Source organism: Apus apus, chromosome 6 (assembly GCF_020740795.1).
Source record: "Apus apus isolate bApuApu2 chromosome 6, bApuApu2.pri.cur, whole genome shotgun sequence".
Taxonomy (NCBI): domain Eukaryota; kingdom Metazoa; phylum Chordata; class Aves; order Apodiformes; family Apodidae; genus Apus; species Apus apus.
Window position 1 is genome coordinate 29,531,249 of NC_067287.1, and position 20,107 is coordinate 29,551,355.

General features: G+C 42.9%; 1 protein-coding gene across 3 annotated transcripts; it reads right to left on the minus strand.

Annotated features, from left to right (window-relative positions):
- Window positions 1-3: 3 nt before the first annotated feature.
- LOC127386530 (MOB-like protein phocein) lies at window positions 4-20,025 on the minus strand. Of its 3 annotated transcripts, XM_051623708.1 has the most exons (9): window positions 19,792-20,025; window positions 18,047-18,211; window positions 7,992-8,054; window positions 7,393-7,493; window positions 5,829-5,871; window positions 5,486-5,572; window positions 4,000-4,079; window positions 3,244-3,355; window positions 4-2,391 (listed from the first exon to the last, which is right to left on the minus strand). In XM_051623708.1, exons 1-9 carry the CDS (start codon window positions 19,792-19,794, stop codon window positions 2,260-2,262), a joined length of 786 nt encoding a protein of 261 aa, XP_051479668.1. In that variant the 5' UTR covers window positions 19,795-20,025; the 3' UTR covers window positions 4-2,259. The 3 variants fall into 3 exon arrangements, with proteins under 3 accessions (XP_051479668.1, XP_051479666.1, XP_051479667.1); XM_051623706.1 differs by lacking the exons at window positions 18,047-18,211; window positions 19,792-20,025 and adding an exon at window positions 10,148-10,275; XM_051623707.1 differs by lacking the exons at window positions 4-2,391; window positions 3,244-3,355; window positions 4,000-4,079; ... (2 more) ...; window positions 7,393-7,493; window positions 7,992-8,054 and adding exons at window positions 16,353-16,566; window positions 17,096-17,185 and having other exon boundaries at window positions 19,792-19,904.
- Window positions 20,026-20,107: the final 82 nt, after the last annotated feature.

Genomic DNA, 20,107 nt, shown 5'->3' on the forward strand with positions numbered 1-20,107 from the left:
ATATAGTGGTATGGATAAAGTTTAATTTTATCTTTTTTTACATAATATAATGGAAAGACAGTCTTGTTTTCCCTATTATGTAGAGTCTAAATAAACCTGTTAATATTTATTAGACAAATCTATGGTTCGTTTAGGTTAACTGAAGTTGTATGGTACCATTCAGGCACATCTGTGTACACAGTACTCATGTAAACAACAGCAAGGGAAAATACAAGCAGTGTTTCACTTAGGCCTTATATAAAATCAGTTTTAGTACAGCAAGTCAACTTTACAGTGCAAATCTGAGAATAAACAGGATTAAAACTTCACACATTTTGTTCTGCAGTGAAACTCTTGAAGGATTAAGAGGAAGAAAAGTTTAAAATTTCATTGCAGACCCAAGCACTGTGTTGTTGTCTTCGATTATGTAGAGGAAATGTAATTAGCAACAGCAGTTACATGTTTTGCCTGTCTCAGTCACTGTGGCCAACAGAAGCACATAGAGTGACTGACTGTACCAAAAAACACATCATGGACGGTCCTACAGCTGACTGTAACTAAACTACATACCTTTTGCTACCTCCAGAATACAGCCCTCCTACCTGCAGCACAAACTTCAAGATATCTGTCAAAATCAAGAACCTGGTCTCTACAAGGCAAGTTACATTTAAGTGTATAGACAGTAACTAAAGCTACTTTCACTCAGACAACATCTCATGCAATTCCCCTGCTGACAATTAAATACAATTATAAACATGAGACAAAAAGAGCTGGTTGAAGGATACAGCTGTTTAAGTAATTAAGCTTAGTCTCTCTATTTTCTCATTGTTCAAATCCCCTTTATATCCCAGTGGTACTGTTGCTTGAGGTGTGCTTGATTCATATAAGGAAAAATAGAACTTAAGGCATGTTTAGTATATTATGAAAAAAGACTTATTAAAAATAGGTGGACTCCCTTCTTTCCAGGTAGGTATAATGTAAAAAACAGTGTAAATTACAGAAACTATCTGAGTTAGCCCATTCTGACCTGCTTAAAGAGATAAAGTGCCCCTGGCAACCACATAGAGAAACAACCAGCTAACTTCTTAAACAGCTAAGCAGAATTCATTTAATGTAAAAACACTGCTAGTGTTTTTAGACCCTGCATTCCTGTATGCTTAGCACTGTCTGCTATATTCATCTCTAAAACATTTAATTCTGTAGTTCTAGACATGACACAATTATGCAGCACTCATGGAAACTGTCAGTTACTGCAAATCTGCAAACACAACTTGAAATAAACATAGGGAACAGAAGCATGAATCCAAATCTTTCTGTCAAAGGATGTCATTCAGGTGAATAAAGAAAAACAACATACGTTGAAAACATTATTAGCTGTTGCAAAGAATCAGGTTCAGTATTTCAGGTACTTAGTGTTTTACTAGGAATATAAGCAAAGACTCTGCTAGTGTGTTATGTAGTGTAACATGAATATTTATGAGGTATACTCTGTAAGCAGTTGCCATAAATATGCACAGGTATAAGCCACTGACTTCTCTGCCAGTTATTCTTTGGAGAAGTTGTGGACTGGACTACAGAACAGCAGAAGTCTGCCTTCACAGGACAGAACCTGTTCCCCTGCTGTACACTAACCTCCACTGGTAACAAAAAAACAAGTTCAGAAGGTGCATTAGCTGTATCTGAAGAATATATATATATTCAATAGCATAGTGGAATTGTCCTTTTGGTATTAATACTATAGATGCTATTAGTATTTGGATATACACATACAGGAATATGCACATCCAAAAGTAAATCTTCAAAGCCATCGTAAAAAAAATACAAGCTAAATTAGGAATCAGCTACATTGCAAGAAACTACCTGCAAAACTACATATTTAAGGTGATAATCATTGAACTAAGACTTAATACAGTTACTGCATTAAAAAAATGGCTTGCTGTGAAATCTTAATCTCACTTTTTTCCCACCAAATCAGACTCATGTTCAGGATTGTGATTCAATGATTGTTTAGCAGCAATTTTAGAGAACTGTAAATTGTTTTATTAACAGGCATTATAAACAGATACTACTACTTTTATTTGAAAACCATGAGTGCCACATTGATGAATATACAGCCCATGAATAACTTAAAGTATTTCCCATATTAAAAGGCAATGCACACAGCATACAAAAAGTATACTAACAAAGCTATGCAGATAGGTGATCAAAGTGTCTATACTGATATATACAGTAATTAATGTTTTGTTTATATCAATACAGGCTTCTCTATTGCCATTCCCATCATGCCTCACTCTCCCCTGACACTGAATTTTGCACTTCTTCTTCCAAAATAGGTACAATCAGGTTATCCTTTGACATCAGATTATACTTCATCACAAATTTAGTGAACCGGTGACACAAGAAAGTTTCATTCTGGAGATGAAAAAAGGGAAAAGACAATATATACAGAAGGAATATTTAAAACATGTGAAGAGAACATACTACAAAAATGCTGCTTGTGTGTAATTGCTTCATTAGATTTACATATCTTAGAAAAGAGATGTGATGCTTAAATTATAAAGTTACATTACTACTTTTACATCTTTACTGCTTGCTTATAGTTACTGCAATTAACCAAAATCCCTACTGAAGTTCAGGCTTAAGTTACAGATCAATTCAACAGCACTTGGACAAGAATATATTCAAGTACTAATGTAGTCCAGATCTGTTGTCTAAAAGAGAATTTTAAGGTATTGTGCAACTCCTCCTGTATGTTATCCCCAACCAAACAGGGCACAACTGCTCCATAGCAGTTCAGCAACCTTATGTGGGATTTGGCAAAGATTCCTGTATGTTCTTTTCTGTCAAAAACAAAAATAAGTTGGAAGATACTGGAGGTGTACAAGCTCCAGTAACTCTTCTTCTTTGCAGTTTTTAAAATAATTCCTTAACTGTTGTGTAACATGCAAACAGGAAGCATATACATAAGTGGCACTAACTCTACTAAGCGCTTTAGTACGTTCAGGAATCTTTAAAACAAGATGGATTTGAGTTGTTTGTACAGAAACTCAAATCTTGACCTTTTATTCCAAAGAGAAACAGAAACTGGATAAACTTAAGTTTTATAAAAATGAAAATTAATTTATAAAATTTCCTACAATTGATAATCAGTAATTCACTCAAACACAGATCATCTTGTGTAATTAAAAGAAAATGTAATACAATTGCAACACAGCTGTAACTTGGGTACATGCCCTTCTTTCAAGATATAATTTGAATACTTACTTCATATTCATCAAATATCTGCCGGTGATGAAAATAAGCATGTGAAAATATTCTGTAAATCCTTCGGCACACTGATCCTAATTTGGCTACAGAGGATTCCTTTATGCTAACCCTGTAAGCACCAGGAGAAAGGTTAAAACAGGTCTCTTGAAATTACTACTGTTTACATTAATTCTGATTGTTAAACTACCCTAAGTAATTACATCTGAAATTTAGACTTGAGTGTTGCAGATACATGTCTGGAATTGCTTATTTTAGCAAGGAAGATAATGTTGGTGCATATCCCATATTTAAAAATTGTACTCTGACTACAAAACCAGTTTTGTCTGTCATTAAACATAATCAGTTCACTGATGTCCCACAGTAGATTGGTGGTGTCTTCTGAAGACTTTCAGTGGCATAGTGTTGAAGTCCTTTGTGTCACTGCATCTCTCTAAAGGCCACCCTGTTATTTAGGTTGACACTACTCCAGTGAAAGCCCCATAACAGCAAGAGATACTAGGAAAACAGTTTCTACCTAAAAAGCAGCCATCAGCTCCAGTAAATGGCAAACTATTTAAGTAGGCAGAAGTTCTTCCTGGCCTTACAAGTGGCAACAGCTCTACCAACAAGAGACACATGCTGCAGGATTTCTGATGTTTTCAGTGATAGTCCATGAAAAAAAAGTTACATGTTTCCACCTGCTTCGTAAGTGTTTAGGTGCCACCTACTCTCTCCCTCCCTCTCTCCCTGCTCCCAAAACAAAATCATTTTTACCTGCTGGGGAAATACTTATTGCTATTCAGAAGGCATGCAGCTCCATCAAGTGTGTGTCTGGTGTAGTCTATAGCAGGACACTGCAAAAAGAGACAAGCATGTGTATGGGTGTGTGCATGACATCACCTCTAACTTTTTTGGAAAAAAAAAAATCTTGTTTCCTGATGCTTCTAACATCATAGTACAGTTTTATTCCCAGGAGTTTTGCATAGCTTCCCTTGAGCCATTTCTTCTGGTTCACAACCCATCTAAATTGGTTCAAGAAATAAGTTACCATGGAAATGTGATTACATGAGTAATGAACTTTATGCATCTCCTGAAGTAAAGCTGTACAATAGGAACACATACTGGAAATACACTGAAAGGAAAGACCATCGTTATCTCACAGGTCGTTTGTTTCCCCCACAGTCAAGTTGCCAGACTTTTCTTTTGCAGCCTAAATTAACACCTTACCAAAAACAAACAAACAAAAAAAAAACAAACAAAAACCACCATAAAGCATCCTGCATCTAAGTACATCAATGCTTTTTATCTTGGCAAAGAAAAACAAAATCACTAGTGTAGCCATGTATGTAATGTGTGAAGACCTGGCTCTGCAATCAAGTACATGTAGAGAAGAAGGAAGAAGAGATGAACTGAGACAAGTGAGAGCAGGAACATCTGCCCATCTTGCCATTCCCCAGTTTCAGGAAGACTTCTCAGTTGCCTGTTTCTGTCACCAGTTCAAGGTTGCATCACTCACTACCTCACCATTAGTTGACAGCTACTGCTGATTTGGAAAACAGGAGATGAGTTATGTGTGTTCAGAGATAAAAAACAGCCTGAAGTCCTCCAGCCTAGCCATGCACCACAGACTTACTGCAGGCCAATATGCTGAGTGGGGAGGAGAGTTACAGGAAGGAGTGGGAAAGAAGGCAGATGCGCTATCGCTGTAACCAACAGCAACAGAGACATGTCTTCTGAAGGGGAAAAACTACCTAGTGGTTCAATAGGAGATCTGAACAAAGGCTGAAGTAGTTGGGCACTTGGCAGACAATCTACTGCCATGGTGGTAACACACTCAGCATAAATATTTTTATGACTCCATCACCTTTTAGGAGTAACTTCCCTAAGAACATGCACGTGCACTTAGTGCCAGGCTTATATGCCTAGTGCTATGGACCAAAGCCAAAGTATGAAGAGGACAGCCTGCTCTCAGCATGTACTCTTCTTTCAGTTAAACAAGTACCTTTTTCCATTGAGTTTTAGGCTGTCTCAACACAAACTAAGAGAGAAAATAAGGAAATGTGCAAAATCTCCAATACTGCAATAAAAAGCTCCTTCCTGCTTCACCTGCTCTTTTGTAAGGAAACCTCAAGTAATGTTCTTAACCCACAGAAACTTTCAGTTTGACTGAGAAGCCAGTTACCACAGTGTCGCTATGAACATATGACTTTTAAAGAAAATCCTACGTTAATAGGGGTAGTTTTCCAAAATACATCCATACCTCTTTGGGAGTTTTATGAGCTGCACAAAGAAAAATCCACTGTTCAGTTGCTGTCATCTGAGTACACGTGTCTGGGTGACATTCACTCTGTTAAAACAATTGTTTGGTTATGAAAACCACACAACAGCAAAAATGAGTTGATCTTTTAAAATCACTTTCTTGCCCTGTCCCCCACCAAAAAGGGTTATTTGCCAGAAGTCTTTCAAACCCTACAAAACTCTGCCTCAATCCACTGCTTAATTCTATGTGTATAAATTTAGAAGCAGCTCTGCAAACTCTGCATCTTACAATACAAGAAAGTGTCTTCCCTGATACAATACAAAAATATCAAGAAAAGAATTACCTGAAGCTTGACAGCTAGTCCATTGAGCTCAAGGCAGAATTGTCTAAAAAAAATTTGAACACAGAAGCATCAGTATCCACAATTTGTTTCCCACTGGCATAATCCAATAAAAAACAAGGTTATACATTCTGATCTCCTTCACAGAACTCTTAATATTTTTTAAATTGTTTTTGTACAGTAGAAAAAATACATCAGAACATGATCATTTCAGCTGATGTCACACCTGGAAAGGCAACCGGCTAGGAATTAACACACTATAAAAGGGCTACAAGTTCAAAGAAACAGAATGCCCACCAGCATAGGTTTTTTTACTCAGCAAAACAATTTTTATTTTTACCTGACAGCAGAGGCTTAACAAATTCTTCATTGGAAACGTTTAAGATACCAACTTTGCTATGGAAGACAGTGCTATTTCACAAATACAAATTAAAATATGTAACGAAGAATGTGTCAAGAAAATTGAGTTTAAGTAGCTGGATCTTTCTAAGATATCCTAAGATATACTTCCTCCAGATCAATGAAGTGGCTCAAGTCCCACCACAGATCAATAACAGAGTGGGACTTCCAGAAATGCTGCTTTCTCTAGAGCACACCTGAGACTGCATTAATTCTTTAAGAGAACTCACCCCTCCATCTGATAGGAAAAATCTGAATAAATATTCCAAAAGTGGTAAGTATTTAGTGACAAGTCACTTCTATGAATCTACAGTGATTTTTGGTGTATGTGAAAAGAACAGGGGAAATTCTTAAAATGTGTCTTTTGCAATTTTATGTATATGCTTTTACCTCTTTTGAGGATTCGCTGCATCTGTTAAAACTATTCCAGACCAGAGGAGAGAAAAACAAAATGGGAGGCAAAAGATCAGGATATATAGATCTAGGGAGTAGCTTAGTAGTTCCTCTTCCTGAAAGTATATTGGATGACTTAGAAGACAAATGTAGAAAACAAAAATCAGGACACAAAGACAGTAAAATAATGCTGGGGAAAAAAAGGATTAACAGGGTGCAAACCTACACTACATCTGGAAAACACTTTCAGGCACAAACCACCTAGACTGAGCATAGTTACTATACTGCAGAAAACAAACTGAGAGAAGGACAAAATGTTTTGAGTTTCTCTACAGCTAGAAAAAGAACTGTAAAACACAGGTACTCTTGCTTTCCCAGCTCTTTTCCTGTAAGTTTCAGACAAAAACCTGGGAGCATCCAGAAATCACATAGCTAATGAGTGGAGATGAAGGACTGATGATACTAGAAGAATATGCTGTGGAAATTCATGACGGTATTTTCATATTCAAAACACGTTAATACAATGTTTGAAGTGAGGTACAATCATTTTCTTAAAAAACATCAAAAACGCCTGATGAGAGCCCATTATAAATTTTCAGAAAGAACAAGAAATTCAGAAAATAATTAATACCAAAGTGTGAAAGTATTTTGTAGGAGAAATATGAAGTTTCATCTGGGTTACTTGCAATCTGTCACATTCAAAAAGATGCACTGCCACCATCAGTGAAAAAAAAGTAGAATCCAGACATGGTGTTGACAAAGGATGGATTCTTACCTTAAATGTTCATACTTCCAGACACCTTCATCCTGGCCTTCAGGAGGTTCAAGGATCTTGTCAATGTTGGAACAGTCTGCCCTTATGTTTTGCTGAATATACTAGGAGAGGGGGGAAAAAATACATCTAGATCTTTTTGTGATTGTAATAGGATGGTGTATTTAAGATGTTCTATCTTTGAAGGACTGGATTTTTCTCTTTACTTAAGAGGTGATTGACAGACTAAAGGTGGGCAGGATAAGAAAACTGATACAAAAATTGCCAGAGCTGAAAAATGCCTTTCCTCAACTAGCAAAAGTAAAATAATGGGTAAATTTTACAGCTTTTTTTACCACATCTGTCTCAAAACAAAAGAAGCCCACAGAAAACACCACCATTTTCTTAAATCTGATTTGTTTAAACCAGACGTGGGAATTGTAGCAATTTCTGCATACAATTAATAATCACAATTTTTTTAATATACATAGGGTGCTTACAAAACTCACTTTTGTGCAGCAACATTCTAAACAGATAAATAGCATGCCTTGTTCCCTATTTTTTTACCAAAATACAAAACTTGGGAAACTGAACTTACTAACAACATTTCACAGAAAGTATACCTGCTGAACAGCTAATGTGCTATCCATTTCTTCAAAGGACTCATCAGGCCAATTGTAGAAATCCTGTTAAAAAAAAAAAAAAAGTTTAAACCAATTTAACAAAAACAGAAGGGGAAGAAGAAAAGCACACAACCTACACTAGGCTTGAACATGCAGGAAAATAGATGTAGAGGTAGTTTATACAATTCCAGGAAGCTAGATCTTACCAGAAACAGCACATAATCTTGGCAAGAACAGAGTGAAATGGGACTTGTGCTCCTAATTTCACAATAGCAGGACATCTTGAAATGAAAGTTCTGTGTGATTTGGCATACTACACACATCATCTCTCCCCACATTGTGCTTTAGCACCTATATAGTCCACATTTTTTAAATGAGATATTTGCATATAGCCCCCACTTCAAGCCTTAGACCATGTAAGAACGGGGCAGCAAGGTCTGTAGGGAGTAGCATTAAACAATGGTTATAAAACTAAAAATCCCAGTATATTCTAGTATTAACACAGTACACAGGTCTCTAAACTGAGATAATACAAGGCAACGTTGGCCTAACTTGGTACCACATTCCCTTGACATGGTCAGTGTGCTGCAGAACTGGATGGTTACCAGCTCTGCTACCCACGATGGTCTGTTGTTACTGATAAAACTCTCCTAAGTTCCACCTCAGATCCAGCTGTGTTCTGCTGCAATTCACATCTGGAGAAACTCTTTTGACAGTCCCAGACACAGGCATTTCCTTTTTTTTGCATTTTTCACATCTTAAATGCAGTGCTACTCCTTCTCATCATTCAGAGATACTGCACATCAGTGTCCCACAGCCATCCTGGCACACACAGTGACTCAGTGAAAACGTTCCAACTGTAAAGCTTAGCAGTCTGTTAAGAGAACAGTCATCACTAGAGAAAGGGCTGAATATCCAGAGCTGAAACACCACTAAGTAATTGTACTTACATAATTAATAGATATACCAGTGTCATCCAAAATTAAACCAAATTCAGCTGGAAAACAATAACGTGATTGCATCACTACATACAAAATTCTTCAGCCTACATGAACTTTATAATATTTTACCAAATCTAGGCTTCTGTTTTTCAGAATACCCCAGAGTTATCAAACGCCAGGCATTCCATTTCGTTCATAGATTAAACAGATACAGAATGAACTGACTGACAGGGTTGTGTAATGATTGTACCTTGTGACAAAGCACAGGAGAAAACAAATACATCTTCCTACAACATTATGTCATGCACTGCTCAATTTTTGACCGTGAGCCCTTCTCACAGAAGCAGAGTGAGAAAGTCTTGCACAAAGGCCTCAGCGAAGATTATTTGATCTCTGAAGCAATCTAAAAAACGCAGCTGATGTGCTTGAGAGGGAGCTCTTCCAAGACGACCTTGGAAGCCCAGAAGGAACTGCACGCTGATCTCGAGCAGCCGCCCGAGCCGCCCGGCCTCACCCGGAGAGGAGGCGCCTTATGTAAGGGAAGGATGACTGATCCCTCCACACGAACAGGGCAGGTATCGCCTCTGACGGCGCACAACTCCCAGCCCAAGCCTGCTCGTATGATCTCTGGGTGATCTCACTCGGCTGATTTTGTGTTTAGCACGTTAATACACTGACACGGATTAGAAGAGCCCTGTCCCTGAAGAAAGGCAAAGACCTGGGAAGAGGCACCTTCCCGCTGTTCACACCGATGGCCTCACAAGGGGATGTCCCGGCCGCGCACCGCCGGTGACAGCCCGACCCGGCAGCCGGCCGCCGCGGCACCACCCGCCCCTCCAGCCGGAGCCGGAGGCCCCAGGGGCCCACGGCGCTCGGCCCGCCGGCAACCCGAGCGGCAGCCGGTGCCCGGGCCCGGCGGGCAAGGCCCCTCGGGTCAGCCGCCGCCACGGCCCGCCGGCCTGCGCCCGCCGCCCGCCGCCGGGTCTGGCCCAGGCCGCGGGGAGCAGAGCGAAACCGCCGAGCCGAGCCGAGCCGAGCCGAGCCCAGCCAAGCCCGCCGCAGCCCGCCCGCCTCGCCGGCCCGAGCTGGGCCCCGACAGGCCCGGCGAGCCCGGGGGCGACGCCCCAGCGGCCGGGCGGGCCCGGCGCCCCGGCGGCGGCGATGCCCGTCCCCGAGCGAGAGCGGCGGGCGGCCCGCGCGGCGCGGGGGCCTCACCTGGGCCTTGGTGCCCGGCCGGTTCCGCCGCAGCACTGCCGTGCCCTCCGCCATCACCATAGCGCCCGCGCCGGGACCCGGATGCAGCGCCGGGCGGGGCGGGGGGGGGAGGCGTCAGGGCGGAACAGCCGCGGCGGGCAACGGCCGCCGCGCGGCGCGAGCGGGAACAGCCGCGGGGCGCGTCTCGCGAGAGGAGGCGGGTGGCGGCGGGAAGTGGCGGAGCCTCTGCCCGGCCCTGCCCTGCCCTGCCTGCCCGGCCCGGCCCGGCCCGCCTCTCCTCCTGGTGTGGCCGCACTCCGTGCGGTCCTTCTCCTGGCCGCGGGGATGCGCGGGAGAGCCGTTCCCCTGGCGGAGCCGGGGGCCGGGCAGGCCGCGGCCGCTCCCGCCGCGCTCGGGCCTCTGTGTGGGCGGTGCCGCGTGCGCGGCCGGGGCGGGCTGGGGGCTCGTTCGAGCGCAGGGCTTTGCTGCGGGCCTTGCGTTCCTGAGGGGCAGCACCACCGCCCTCAGGCGGGCGCGGGGGGACAGTTTTCATGGCTGTCCCTGGCGCTTTCTCCGCAGGTCACTCGGTGCCTGCCCAGGCAGCTCGAGCAGCAGCGTGAGGGCAGTTTCTCGGCGGCAGGGCTGCAGCCGTGAGCAGAGTTGTTCGCTTTGTGAGATGAAGTCTCCAGAGATGAACGAGCTGACTGGCTGTTGAGAAAATGCGTTCTTCAGATTTCATCCCATTTCATCAGTTGTCCCTCTGTCAGCACCTGACTGTGCATGCTCGCCCACAAGGTCAGTCCTCCTTTGCTCTGTACAAGTCTCTGTACAACACAACTGCGTCCATGCAATTTTGTACAATATAAACCACGAGGATGTGAATTCCTAAAAATTCCTCAAGTTCTATATTAAAGATATATAGTTGTTAATGCTAACAATAATTAATTAAAACCCCAACAACAACAGTGATCGTAGGCAAAATGCTTCAAACACAGTAGGCATAAAGCCTTTCTAGGTCTTCAAAGGCAGGGTAGACAGACTTGTGAGTTTGGTGTGCAGAGGTCACGGACTGCTTTGCTGATGGAAAACAGAGCTAGCTTGAGTTTCAAGGTTTACTAAGTCAGTTGTTACAAGCATTGACTGTATTTGAGAGGAAAACATAAAAGGCACTGTTGGCTTATAGCTTGCTGATAGATAGGTCCCTGTTACAAGTAACTAGATGTTTTGGAAGACTAGAGTGGCTCATGTTATTTCTGTAGGATAAGTGAAAATAAATTTTTTTTTAAGGTGCACTGTTTCTAGGGAGTAGATGGTAGGAGTACAGGATGGGTAAGTAAGTGTGAATTGCTTCTCTCTGTGAGTAAGAATGATGGAGTAACAAGGCAGAGATAACTACCCTCATACAATCATAAATAATTGGTTGTAGTTGTGTGTTGTTTCCTGTGAACTGGAGAACACTGGTACCTGATCATAGAATCATTAAGGCTGGAAGGGACCTTAAAGATCATCAAGCTCCAACCCCCCTTGCCATAAGCAGGAAACTCTGCCACTAGATCAGGTTGCACAAAACCTCATCCAGCCTGGCCTTAAAATCCTCCAGGGATGGGGCATCAGTAACCTCCCTGGGCAACCCATTCCAGTTCCTCACCACCCTTATAGGGAATACTTTTTTCCTAATATCTAACAAATCTCCCCTCTCAGTTTAAAACCATTACCCCTTGTCCTATCACTATCTTCTCTGATGAAAAGCCCCTCCCCAGCTTTCCTGTAGCCCCTTCAGGTACCAGAAGGCCACTATAAGGTCTCCCTGGAGCCTTCTCTTCTCCGGGCTGAATTGCCCGAATTCTCTCAGCCCGTCTTCATAGCAGAGGTGCTCCAGGCCTTTGATCATCTTGGTGGCCCTTCTCTGGACCCTCTCCAACAGATCCGTATCTTTCTTGTGCTGAGGGCTCCAGAGCTGTACACAGTATTCCAGGTGGGGTCTCACCAGAGCAGCGTAGAGGGGCAGAATCACCTCCCTGGCCCTACTGGCCACACTTCTCTTGATGCAGCCCAGGGCACAACTGGCTCTCTGGGCTCCAGCGCACGCTGGTGGCTCATGTCCAGCTTCTCATCAACTACCACCCCCAAATCCTTCTCCTCAAGACTGCTCTCCGATAGATTATGCTGCCCCTACTTCCACTGCGTTACCTAGTGAATGCTAGGTGTGGTTTCCCCCACTCAGTTCATTTGCTCTAAATAACAAGTGCTTCCTCATGTAAAAGCCTCTTCCTTCTTCCCACCAAGAGTAAGAGTAGGTGAAACATACCTGGATTGAAAACTGAAAATCTTTAGGTTTTCCTATCAGAAAGCAAGGTGTCTTTTGAAAACTTATATTGCTTGGGCAATGCTATGACCAGGATCATGCTTTGTTCTTGAGGCCAGGTTGGAGCTGAAAGCTGGACAATGTGTGTGTCATGAGAAATGGAAGTGTCATCTCCTGCCCCGAGCCCGCTCTCAGCTAACCAGCCATTTCTATTGAGAGCAAGCGCAGCTCCGTTCATGTTACACTGTAACACGAAGGTGGCATTCCTAACCTTAGGCACCCAGTTCAGTTTACATTAGTAACTTTTTTACTCCTGGTCAGCATTCCTGCCCCAGATACCTTAGCTGTTAGAGATTTACGGCAAAATTCAGCCCTTCCTAGAAGTTTGTTAAAGAAACTGTGAAAAGGTTAATAACATTGGGATAAATTGGTGTATTAGAATGATGGGTATAAATGTTCTTTTACCTCATTAGAGCAGCTGTAGTCCAACATTAATATTCTATGAGTCCCAAATTAAAGAAATTATAGCCATTTAAGTCCTTTGTGGGGTTTTTTTGTTGGTTTTATTTTTTCTCTTTCTATCATCATATTCAAGGTTTAACTGATACCTAAAGGACAGAAGAGCTGGGGATTTGACGTTTGCATTTGTCCCTGACATTTATTTCATGGACATCTTCCTTCTAAAATGGAAAGAAATCTGGCTGTGAGGAAATACCTCTCAGAGATAAATAAGTATCTGTTAGTTCAATCTGCAGCTCACTCATGGGTTTGCAGAAAAATTAAATAAATCTGCAGTGTTTCCTAATAAAGATGTTAAAGTCTGTAGGTCACTTATATTGTCCCTTGACAATTAAGTCTTTATTCCTGGAAGCTGCTCATTCTATATTTTTTTGGGGTTGGATTTCATGTTATTTTTAAACAATATCTGATCAACAGGAATCTCACTTTTTGGTTTTCACGTGGTGTTCATTGTCTCATGACCTTCAACAGTGAAAAGTGGACTATTTAGCAAAAATCTTACTGACTATTCCCATGCTCTTAGGGACCTGGCCTTCCTTTCTTCTCTACTAGCGTGTTAAAGTTTCAACCTTTTCTTAATATGGCAGGATAACTTAAGCAAGACAATAAAGGTTTTCTGAAAACAGAATAGCTGCTGCTAGTGGAAGCTGTTCTTTAATGTTAAGAAGTAGGAAAAACAGATGGAGCCTCTCTTGTTTCCTTATGATTCAGGCAGCCTGAGGAAAGGCTGGAAAGACCTGCATCACCCAAGAAAGAAGGAATGGCAATAAGTAACATTTTTGTTAAAAATTGAGCTTTGAAATAGTCTAGAGTGGAATAAAGAGGGCTCAGTTCCTACAGGAGCAACACAGGAAGGACCTAGCATTTGTGATTGGCTTTTGGCTTTTGTCCTCCCCCATAGCACCTGAAGGCTATAGAATTTGGTATGCAGTCATGGACTAAAAAAACAGTACCAGCAGAAGCATCACCTTGGCTGTGGAATGGTCACCTTGTCCTTGCTTGCAGTGACAGCCTCATGGTGCAAGAATAACATGTTCTCTGTCTGTTGATCCACCAGATGCTCAAGCATGGCCTCCCTTTGAATTGGCCTAGGAGTGTTTTTTTGTTGGTTTTTTTTTTGCTTTTTTTTTTCTTCCCCTCCCCCTCCACATTCAGTAATTACTTATTTCCATGACAGCTTTCAGGAAAATGCCACTTTTCTTTTGAATCAGTTATGTAAACACTAGTAGATACAGCCATGCTAAATATTTTATTAAATAAACATAACAAGCTGCTGCAAATCTGCTGGGACTGAAAGCCTGGGCTGGAGATAGAGTTGTGAGGAGAGAGAGCCCCGTGGTATGCTGTGAGTTCAGCGTAACCCTGCTGGGCAGGGAGCTGGCTGGGCTGAGGAGCACACCCCCGGGGGAGGGGGAAAGCTGTGCTAGTATGGGGGTACATGCTACCTCTAGGTGACCTGTCCTCAGATCACAGCCCCAGGGGTTGTGGTGTCTCCTCAAAAACAAGAACTGTAAACATCGTGAAATTATTTGCTGTGAGTGGGGAGGTCTGATGTAAAGTGTGTTTCTAATAGATAGTATTTAAAGAAATACTTAAATGTCAGGCCTACACGTTACCCTGTTGGAAGCTGATTCCTACTGCATCTTTTTCTCACTGAGATACTGTCTGGTTTCCTTAAGTAGTTTGCAAATATATTAAATACCTTCACTTCTTTGGAATGTGACTACACCACAGTAACTGCCTTATCATGGAAGATAAAGGCATGTTTGCTCCAATAGAAAATAATGCTTTGCAGTGAGTTTGTTTCATTACACAATCATTTGTCTTTCAAGAGACTTATTAGTGTGATAATCTTAAATTTCAGCTACAAAGTGTACTGCTGTAACTACCAAAGTAAAACTACCAGAGGGCAGATTTCACTAATTAGGCCTTTTATATTAAAGCATTTATTTTTTATTTAGCTTCTTCCCTGTTAACATTTCAGTTCACTGGAGTTTAACCCCCTGAATGGTGTAACTTTTGCTTGGTTTGCCTACAGCTCCAAAGTAGGTAGGTGGCAACCAGCCAGCAAGCAGCAACCCCACAGCTATCTGGAGCAAAGGGCACTACAGCCAAGATTGTCAAAAGTAGGTCCTAATGGAATAGCTGGAGGATAATTGGGAACTAGGTGAAAAAGTGGCTTCAGCTCACTTCTGAGCTGAAGTTTAGCTGTTGAAGGGAGGGAGCCAAAACTGCCCTGGCAGAAAATACATGGCATTTCCCAATATGTCCAAGCTGAAGTCCTCCCCTGCAGCTAGTGAAGTTCTGAAAAATACTTTTCACTAGTCCTTTCCAGTTATCTCCAGAACAGGCTTATAGTACATATAGCAATGCTGATTTTTAACAGCTTTGATGTGATGAGGAAGTTCCATTTAACTACTGCTATTAACGTTTCAGAAGCAATAAATCATGTACTGATTTATTTCAGCTAAGACTATATCAACACATTTCAAGGCCGTGCATGTTCTTAGACTGCACTAGATGAGTATACACATACCAGCCCTGAAGGCATCGTTAGGAACACACTGTATCAAGTGCAGATTTGTGTACTCCCACATGAACAACCTTGAATCCTTTTCCAAGGCAAGATAGGGCTGTTACAAATACAAAATTTTGGTTGCTTCAGCATTACTTTAGTAAATTGTCTTGCTATTTAACAACACTGCATTAAGGATAAAGGAAATAAAATTTGTCAAGTTGTCTTTCTACTAGAGAAAACTGTAGATCTGACCTGAGATAGTGTAGAAATCAGTTAAGAAGTTGGTTTTAGGATCAGTATCAGCCCCAATTCTGACCAAGTGGCAAAAATCAGTGAGAGAGAAAAAAAAACCCACATGGTAATTCTTACCTGCTTCATCTGTGAACTGTATTGTTTTGTTCTAGCACAGGTTAGATTCTGTGGGACAGGCTGCTTATGGCAGGGTGGTTTGTATGCAATAATCTTGCAGTGTACCAGTGTCTTACTCAAGGAGTTAAAAAAAAAAACCACACCAAAAACCCTGTTATCTTAAGATAAAGTTCAATGTACAAGGGAGCTAGCCAAAACTCCCCTACGTCACTGCATCTGTGTGATAACCATTTTACACTCATCTCCCAACTTCATGTAAGTTCAGGGAAAAAACATTATTACTAGAATTGAGTTTTTGTTTCAGAGATTAGTTCATTACACAGTTGGGACTCAGTTTCACTGAGCAATAGCAGAAACTGAGACAGAAGTAGAATAGTTTTAGAAGTTTATTGTAAAGACCTTTACATTCTCAGTACAGGGATACGGATATAAAATGGTGTCGTTTGGAATAATTAAGGCTGGTTAGTGGTCATCTGAATTTCACTGTTCAATGGAACTCAAGCAAGAGCAACTGATTTCTGACTGTACATGTTTTTATTTGTGTTCCATCATTACAGTGAGATCACAAGTTATTTCAGAGACTCGGTGCCTGTTTATTATAAAACAAAGGACATTATTTACATGATGAAAGAAAATTTCAGCATTTTAGTGGAATGGATGACTGATACTGCAACAAGTTTAGTCCACGTATTTCCCAAGAATGTCGCCATCTCTAAACAAGTAGTAGTCCTGCAAATAAAAGCAGTGTTAATACATGTCACATCAGTTGTCTCTCAGTTGTTTGGCAAATACTGCCTGTTCTGAAGTTAGGGGTACCACACTCATGGAGTACAAAATCCAAAGTGAGCTAACCAAGACTAGCCTTACATGTTGACTTCCTGATAATATTTTTGGTTTATAAGATACTCTTTGGCAAAGCTACCAAATTACTTTTTTCAGTAGTAAGAAGTGCAAGAACCGTTATAATACAATTCCGCAAGCTTTCCTTGATAAAAGCAAGGATACTCCCAGGAATTTCAAAGCCTTTTAGGGCTCCCTCTACTACATGCTTGGCATAGGGAGCCACTTTTTCCACCCTGCCAAGGGTAACAAGTACTTCACATACCAGAAGGTGGCTGGATTCAGCTGCTCCTATTCAAATGCGAACAACTGCACTTCTTGAATGCTGCTAAAACTATGAAGTAACTACAGAATTTATCACTGACAGTGACATTTTGGGAACCAGCTTAATTTGCAATCAGAAAGTTGGGAAACGTACCTTATCTTCTAGTACAATCTTCGTCCCACCATATTCTGGTAGCAAAACCTTTTCACCAACTTTCACACTCACTGGCTGAATCTCACCATTCTGAAAGAGAAAAAAATATAATCATTAGTTTTCCACAATGTAGACACATGTAACAGAATTTAGTCCAAACTACAATGAACCATCCAACTATAACAATCAAGAAACCACAACAATTCTGTATTTTCATTCTACAGTGAAACTAGGTTTATATATGACTGAATGTCATTAATTTTTAATTTTGAGTGTAAATAGAACTGTGAGCTCTTTGACTGACATACTGAAAAGGATTTCACTTAAATAAAAAAATACCCAAGAAAACCAAGAAATTAAGTGACAGACCATGAAGCCCCTTTCTAAAATGGAGAAAGTACACTTCCATATTCTACAGCCAAGGGTAATTACTCCCAAGTGCCAGTTAAAAGTACCTTCTCATTTTTGTTACTTTGATCAAATGGTCATTGTTGCTTGCAAATCATTGTATAGAAACACTGGATAATGTTTAATTATTTATTTGTATTATAAATTAACTATTGGCATGCTAGTCAAATATTACCACAGTTTCACAATATAATGCTTTGAAAATCAGATACCAAGACAAAGCAGCATAGTATGTATAGAGGGACTCATGGTAAAGAAAAAGTCCAAGTCAACATGCCCCAGTTAATATTTAACCTGTTTTCCAGTTGCTACTAACTGAACACTCCTTTGGTGGGGAAGAAACCCTTCCAATGCTGAAGCCCATAGCCATTGGCATTTTGGTGAAGACTTTTTATGATCCTTTCAATTTCACTCACTGCCATCATCCATTCTTGTGATCTATTGCTACATTTACACTCTAGCCATCCCTTTCTGTTTACAATATTCCAGCTACCACCACACCATTACTCCTTCTACCCCAATGTAACGCTTCGGGGTATTTACCTTTCCTTTGGCTCCAGAGCCAACTGCTACTACCGTTGCTTGTAGCACTTTCCCTTGGGCTTTTTCTGGAATCATGATGCCTCCTTTGGTTACTGTCTCAGCTGCACATCGTTCAACCAGAACACGATCAAAGAGGGGAAGAAACTTCCTAAATGCTTTTCCTGCCTGTGGAAGTAATTGTACATTGTAACAAAAGGAACATTACGACAAAATTGCAATTAAAAAAAGTTTAAAAAAAAAAATAAGCTGTTTCTCTTTTGAGAGAAATTAATAGTTTAAGCAAAGTGCTGAGCATTTATTCTTAATAGTACAAAACATGTCACCTTTGATTGCATCAGAAATTGCCAAAGACACAAGCAAATGCTGGGCAATCCCAACAGCTCAGTTGCAGATGATGCATTCCAGCTGGGGGAGTAAACCCTTTAGCTCCAAAACTCCATAGGATTTTAACCCCAAACCTTTTGGTTACTATAGTTTGGTGAGCATAATTACTGATTACATGCAAAGTATTTCTTCAGTTCACAAGAGGTCCTTAATGATGATTAAGGACCTCTTGGGGCAACTGAATTTTTATTAATGTAGTGGAGTGTTTTACAGTAAAGAAGCAAAAGTCTAGCCAGGTACCCCCAAGTATTTTTCAGAAGCTTTCAAACCTCAGCATTTCACTTCATGGTACATGGCCTCCCAAGTCTGAAGCTTGATGCAAGAGTGCTGTTACTTGTATTGGCTTTTACAAAGTGACAGCAACTTCAAAAGAAACTGCTATATCAATGCAAGCACCGAATCCCAAGAGGGGGTGGTCAGGAAGATGGAACTTGCTTTGGTTGAGAAGGAAAGAGATGGCAGCTTGCCAAGTCACATGGAGATGGTGCTGCACTGGACAGGTACCCAGAGCCCACACTCAGAAACTAGAAACCAGGGACTGGCACCCACGTGCCTTCTTCCTGGGGCTCATCCACGCACACACACACTTACTTTAAAATTAGGAGAAAATAAAGTTACAGGCAGAGCATGAACAAAAGACAGTACATGAAAGATGTGTGTGTCCCCACCTAGTGCTACTAGCACAGCTATGAAAAACCAGAGAGAAAAGGCTGCTGTGAGCACGTTCATTGTGTACAGATAACGGCTCTGATCCGCTGTTTAAAGAGAGATGTTATGTGTACGATGGCCCAGAAAGGTCTGTAGAGCACAGACGAGATGAGTGCGGCACAGAAGCCTGAGGTGTCACTCGCGGGCCTGCACCGGCGGGCGCTGCCCTGCCCGGCGCATTCCCCGTTGCGGGACACTCCCCCCTTGCCGCGGGCAGGGAAGAACAGCCAGCTGGAGGGCCTGGAAGGCAGAGCCCAACTTCCCCGCCGCCTCCGCGCCTGCCGGTGCAGCCCTTCGCACCCCAGTGACTGCGTGACCTTGGGGCGCTACGGGACCGCCACGGGCATCCCCCGGGGGGGCGGCGGACACCGCGGCCGCGGGCTTCTCGCTTCCCTCCCTCCCTTCCTCCCTCCCTCCCTCCCTTCTTCCCGCGGCTCGGCACGGCCCCCCGCACGACAGGGCGGCCGCCGCCATCCCGCAGCCAGCGAAGGGGACCCCGCCGCGGCCGCGGGATGCCCAGAGGCCCCGCCAGCGGCGGACAGGCTGTCCCGCCTCGGGCGCGGCCGGGGGCCTGTCCCTGCGCCCGGGGCCCGCGGGCGGTGCCGGGTGGCGGTGCCGGGTGGCGGTGCCGGGTGGCGGTGCCGGGCACTCACCATGTCGCCGCTGCGCTCCCCGCCGCAGTGACCGGGCCGCCAGCGCACGTGAGGAAGGTCACCGCCTGCGCATGCCCGCCCGGCGCCCCGCCCCGGGGCGGAACCTGCTTTCCCGCCCCGGCCCGGGGCAGCTTTACACCCGCGCGGATTTTTTGTCCCCGGGGCCGCGCCCCGGGCCCGCGGGCGGGCGGCAGCCCGGCGGTACCGCCAGCCCCGCTGCGCAGAGCCCCCCGGCCACCGCGCTCGGACCCCCACCCGGAAGTGAGGTCAGCTCACCTTTGACCTTCAGCGAGCATGAGCGTTCGAGAAGGTTCTG

Coding starts and splice junctions, on each gene's coding strand:
- LOC127386530 (XM_051623708.1), bottom strand. Junction 8,055..18,046: donor GCTCTGGAGCCAAAGGAAAG/GTAAATACCCCG, acceptor TTTTTTTAACAG/GATTTCTACAATTGGCCTGA. Junction 4,080..5,485: donor CTCATAAAACTCCCAAAGAG/GTATGGATGTAT, acceptor CTCTTTTTGCAG/TGTCCTGCTATAGACTACAC.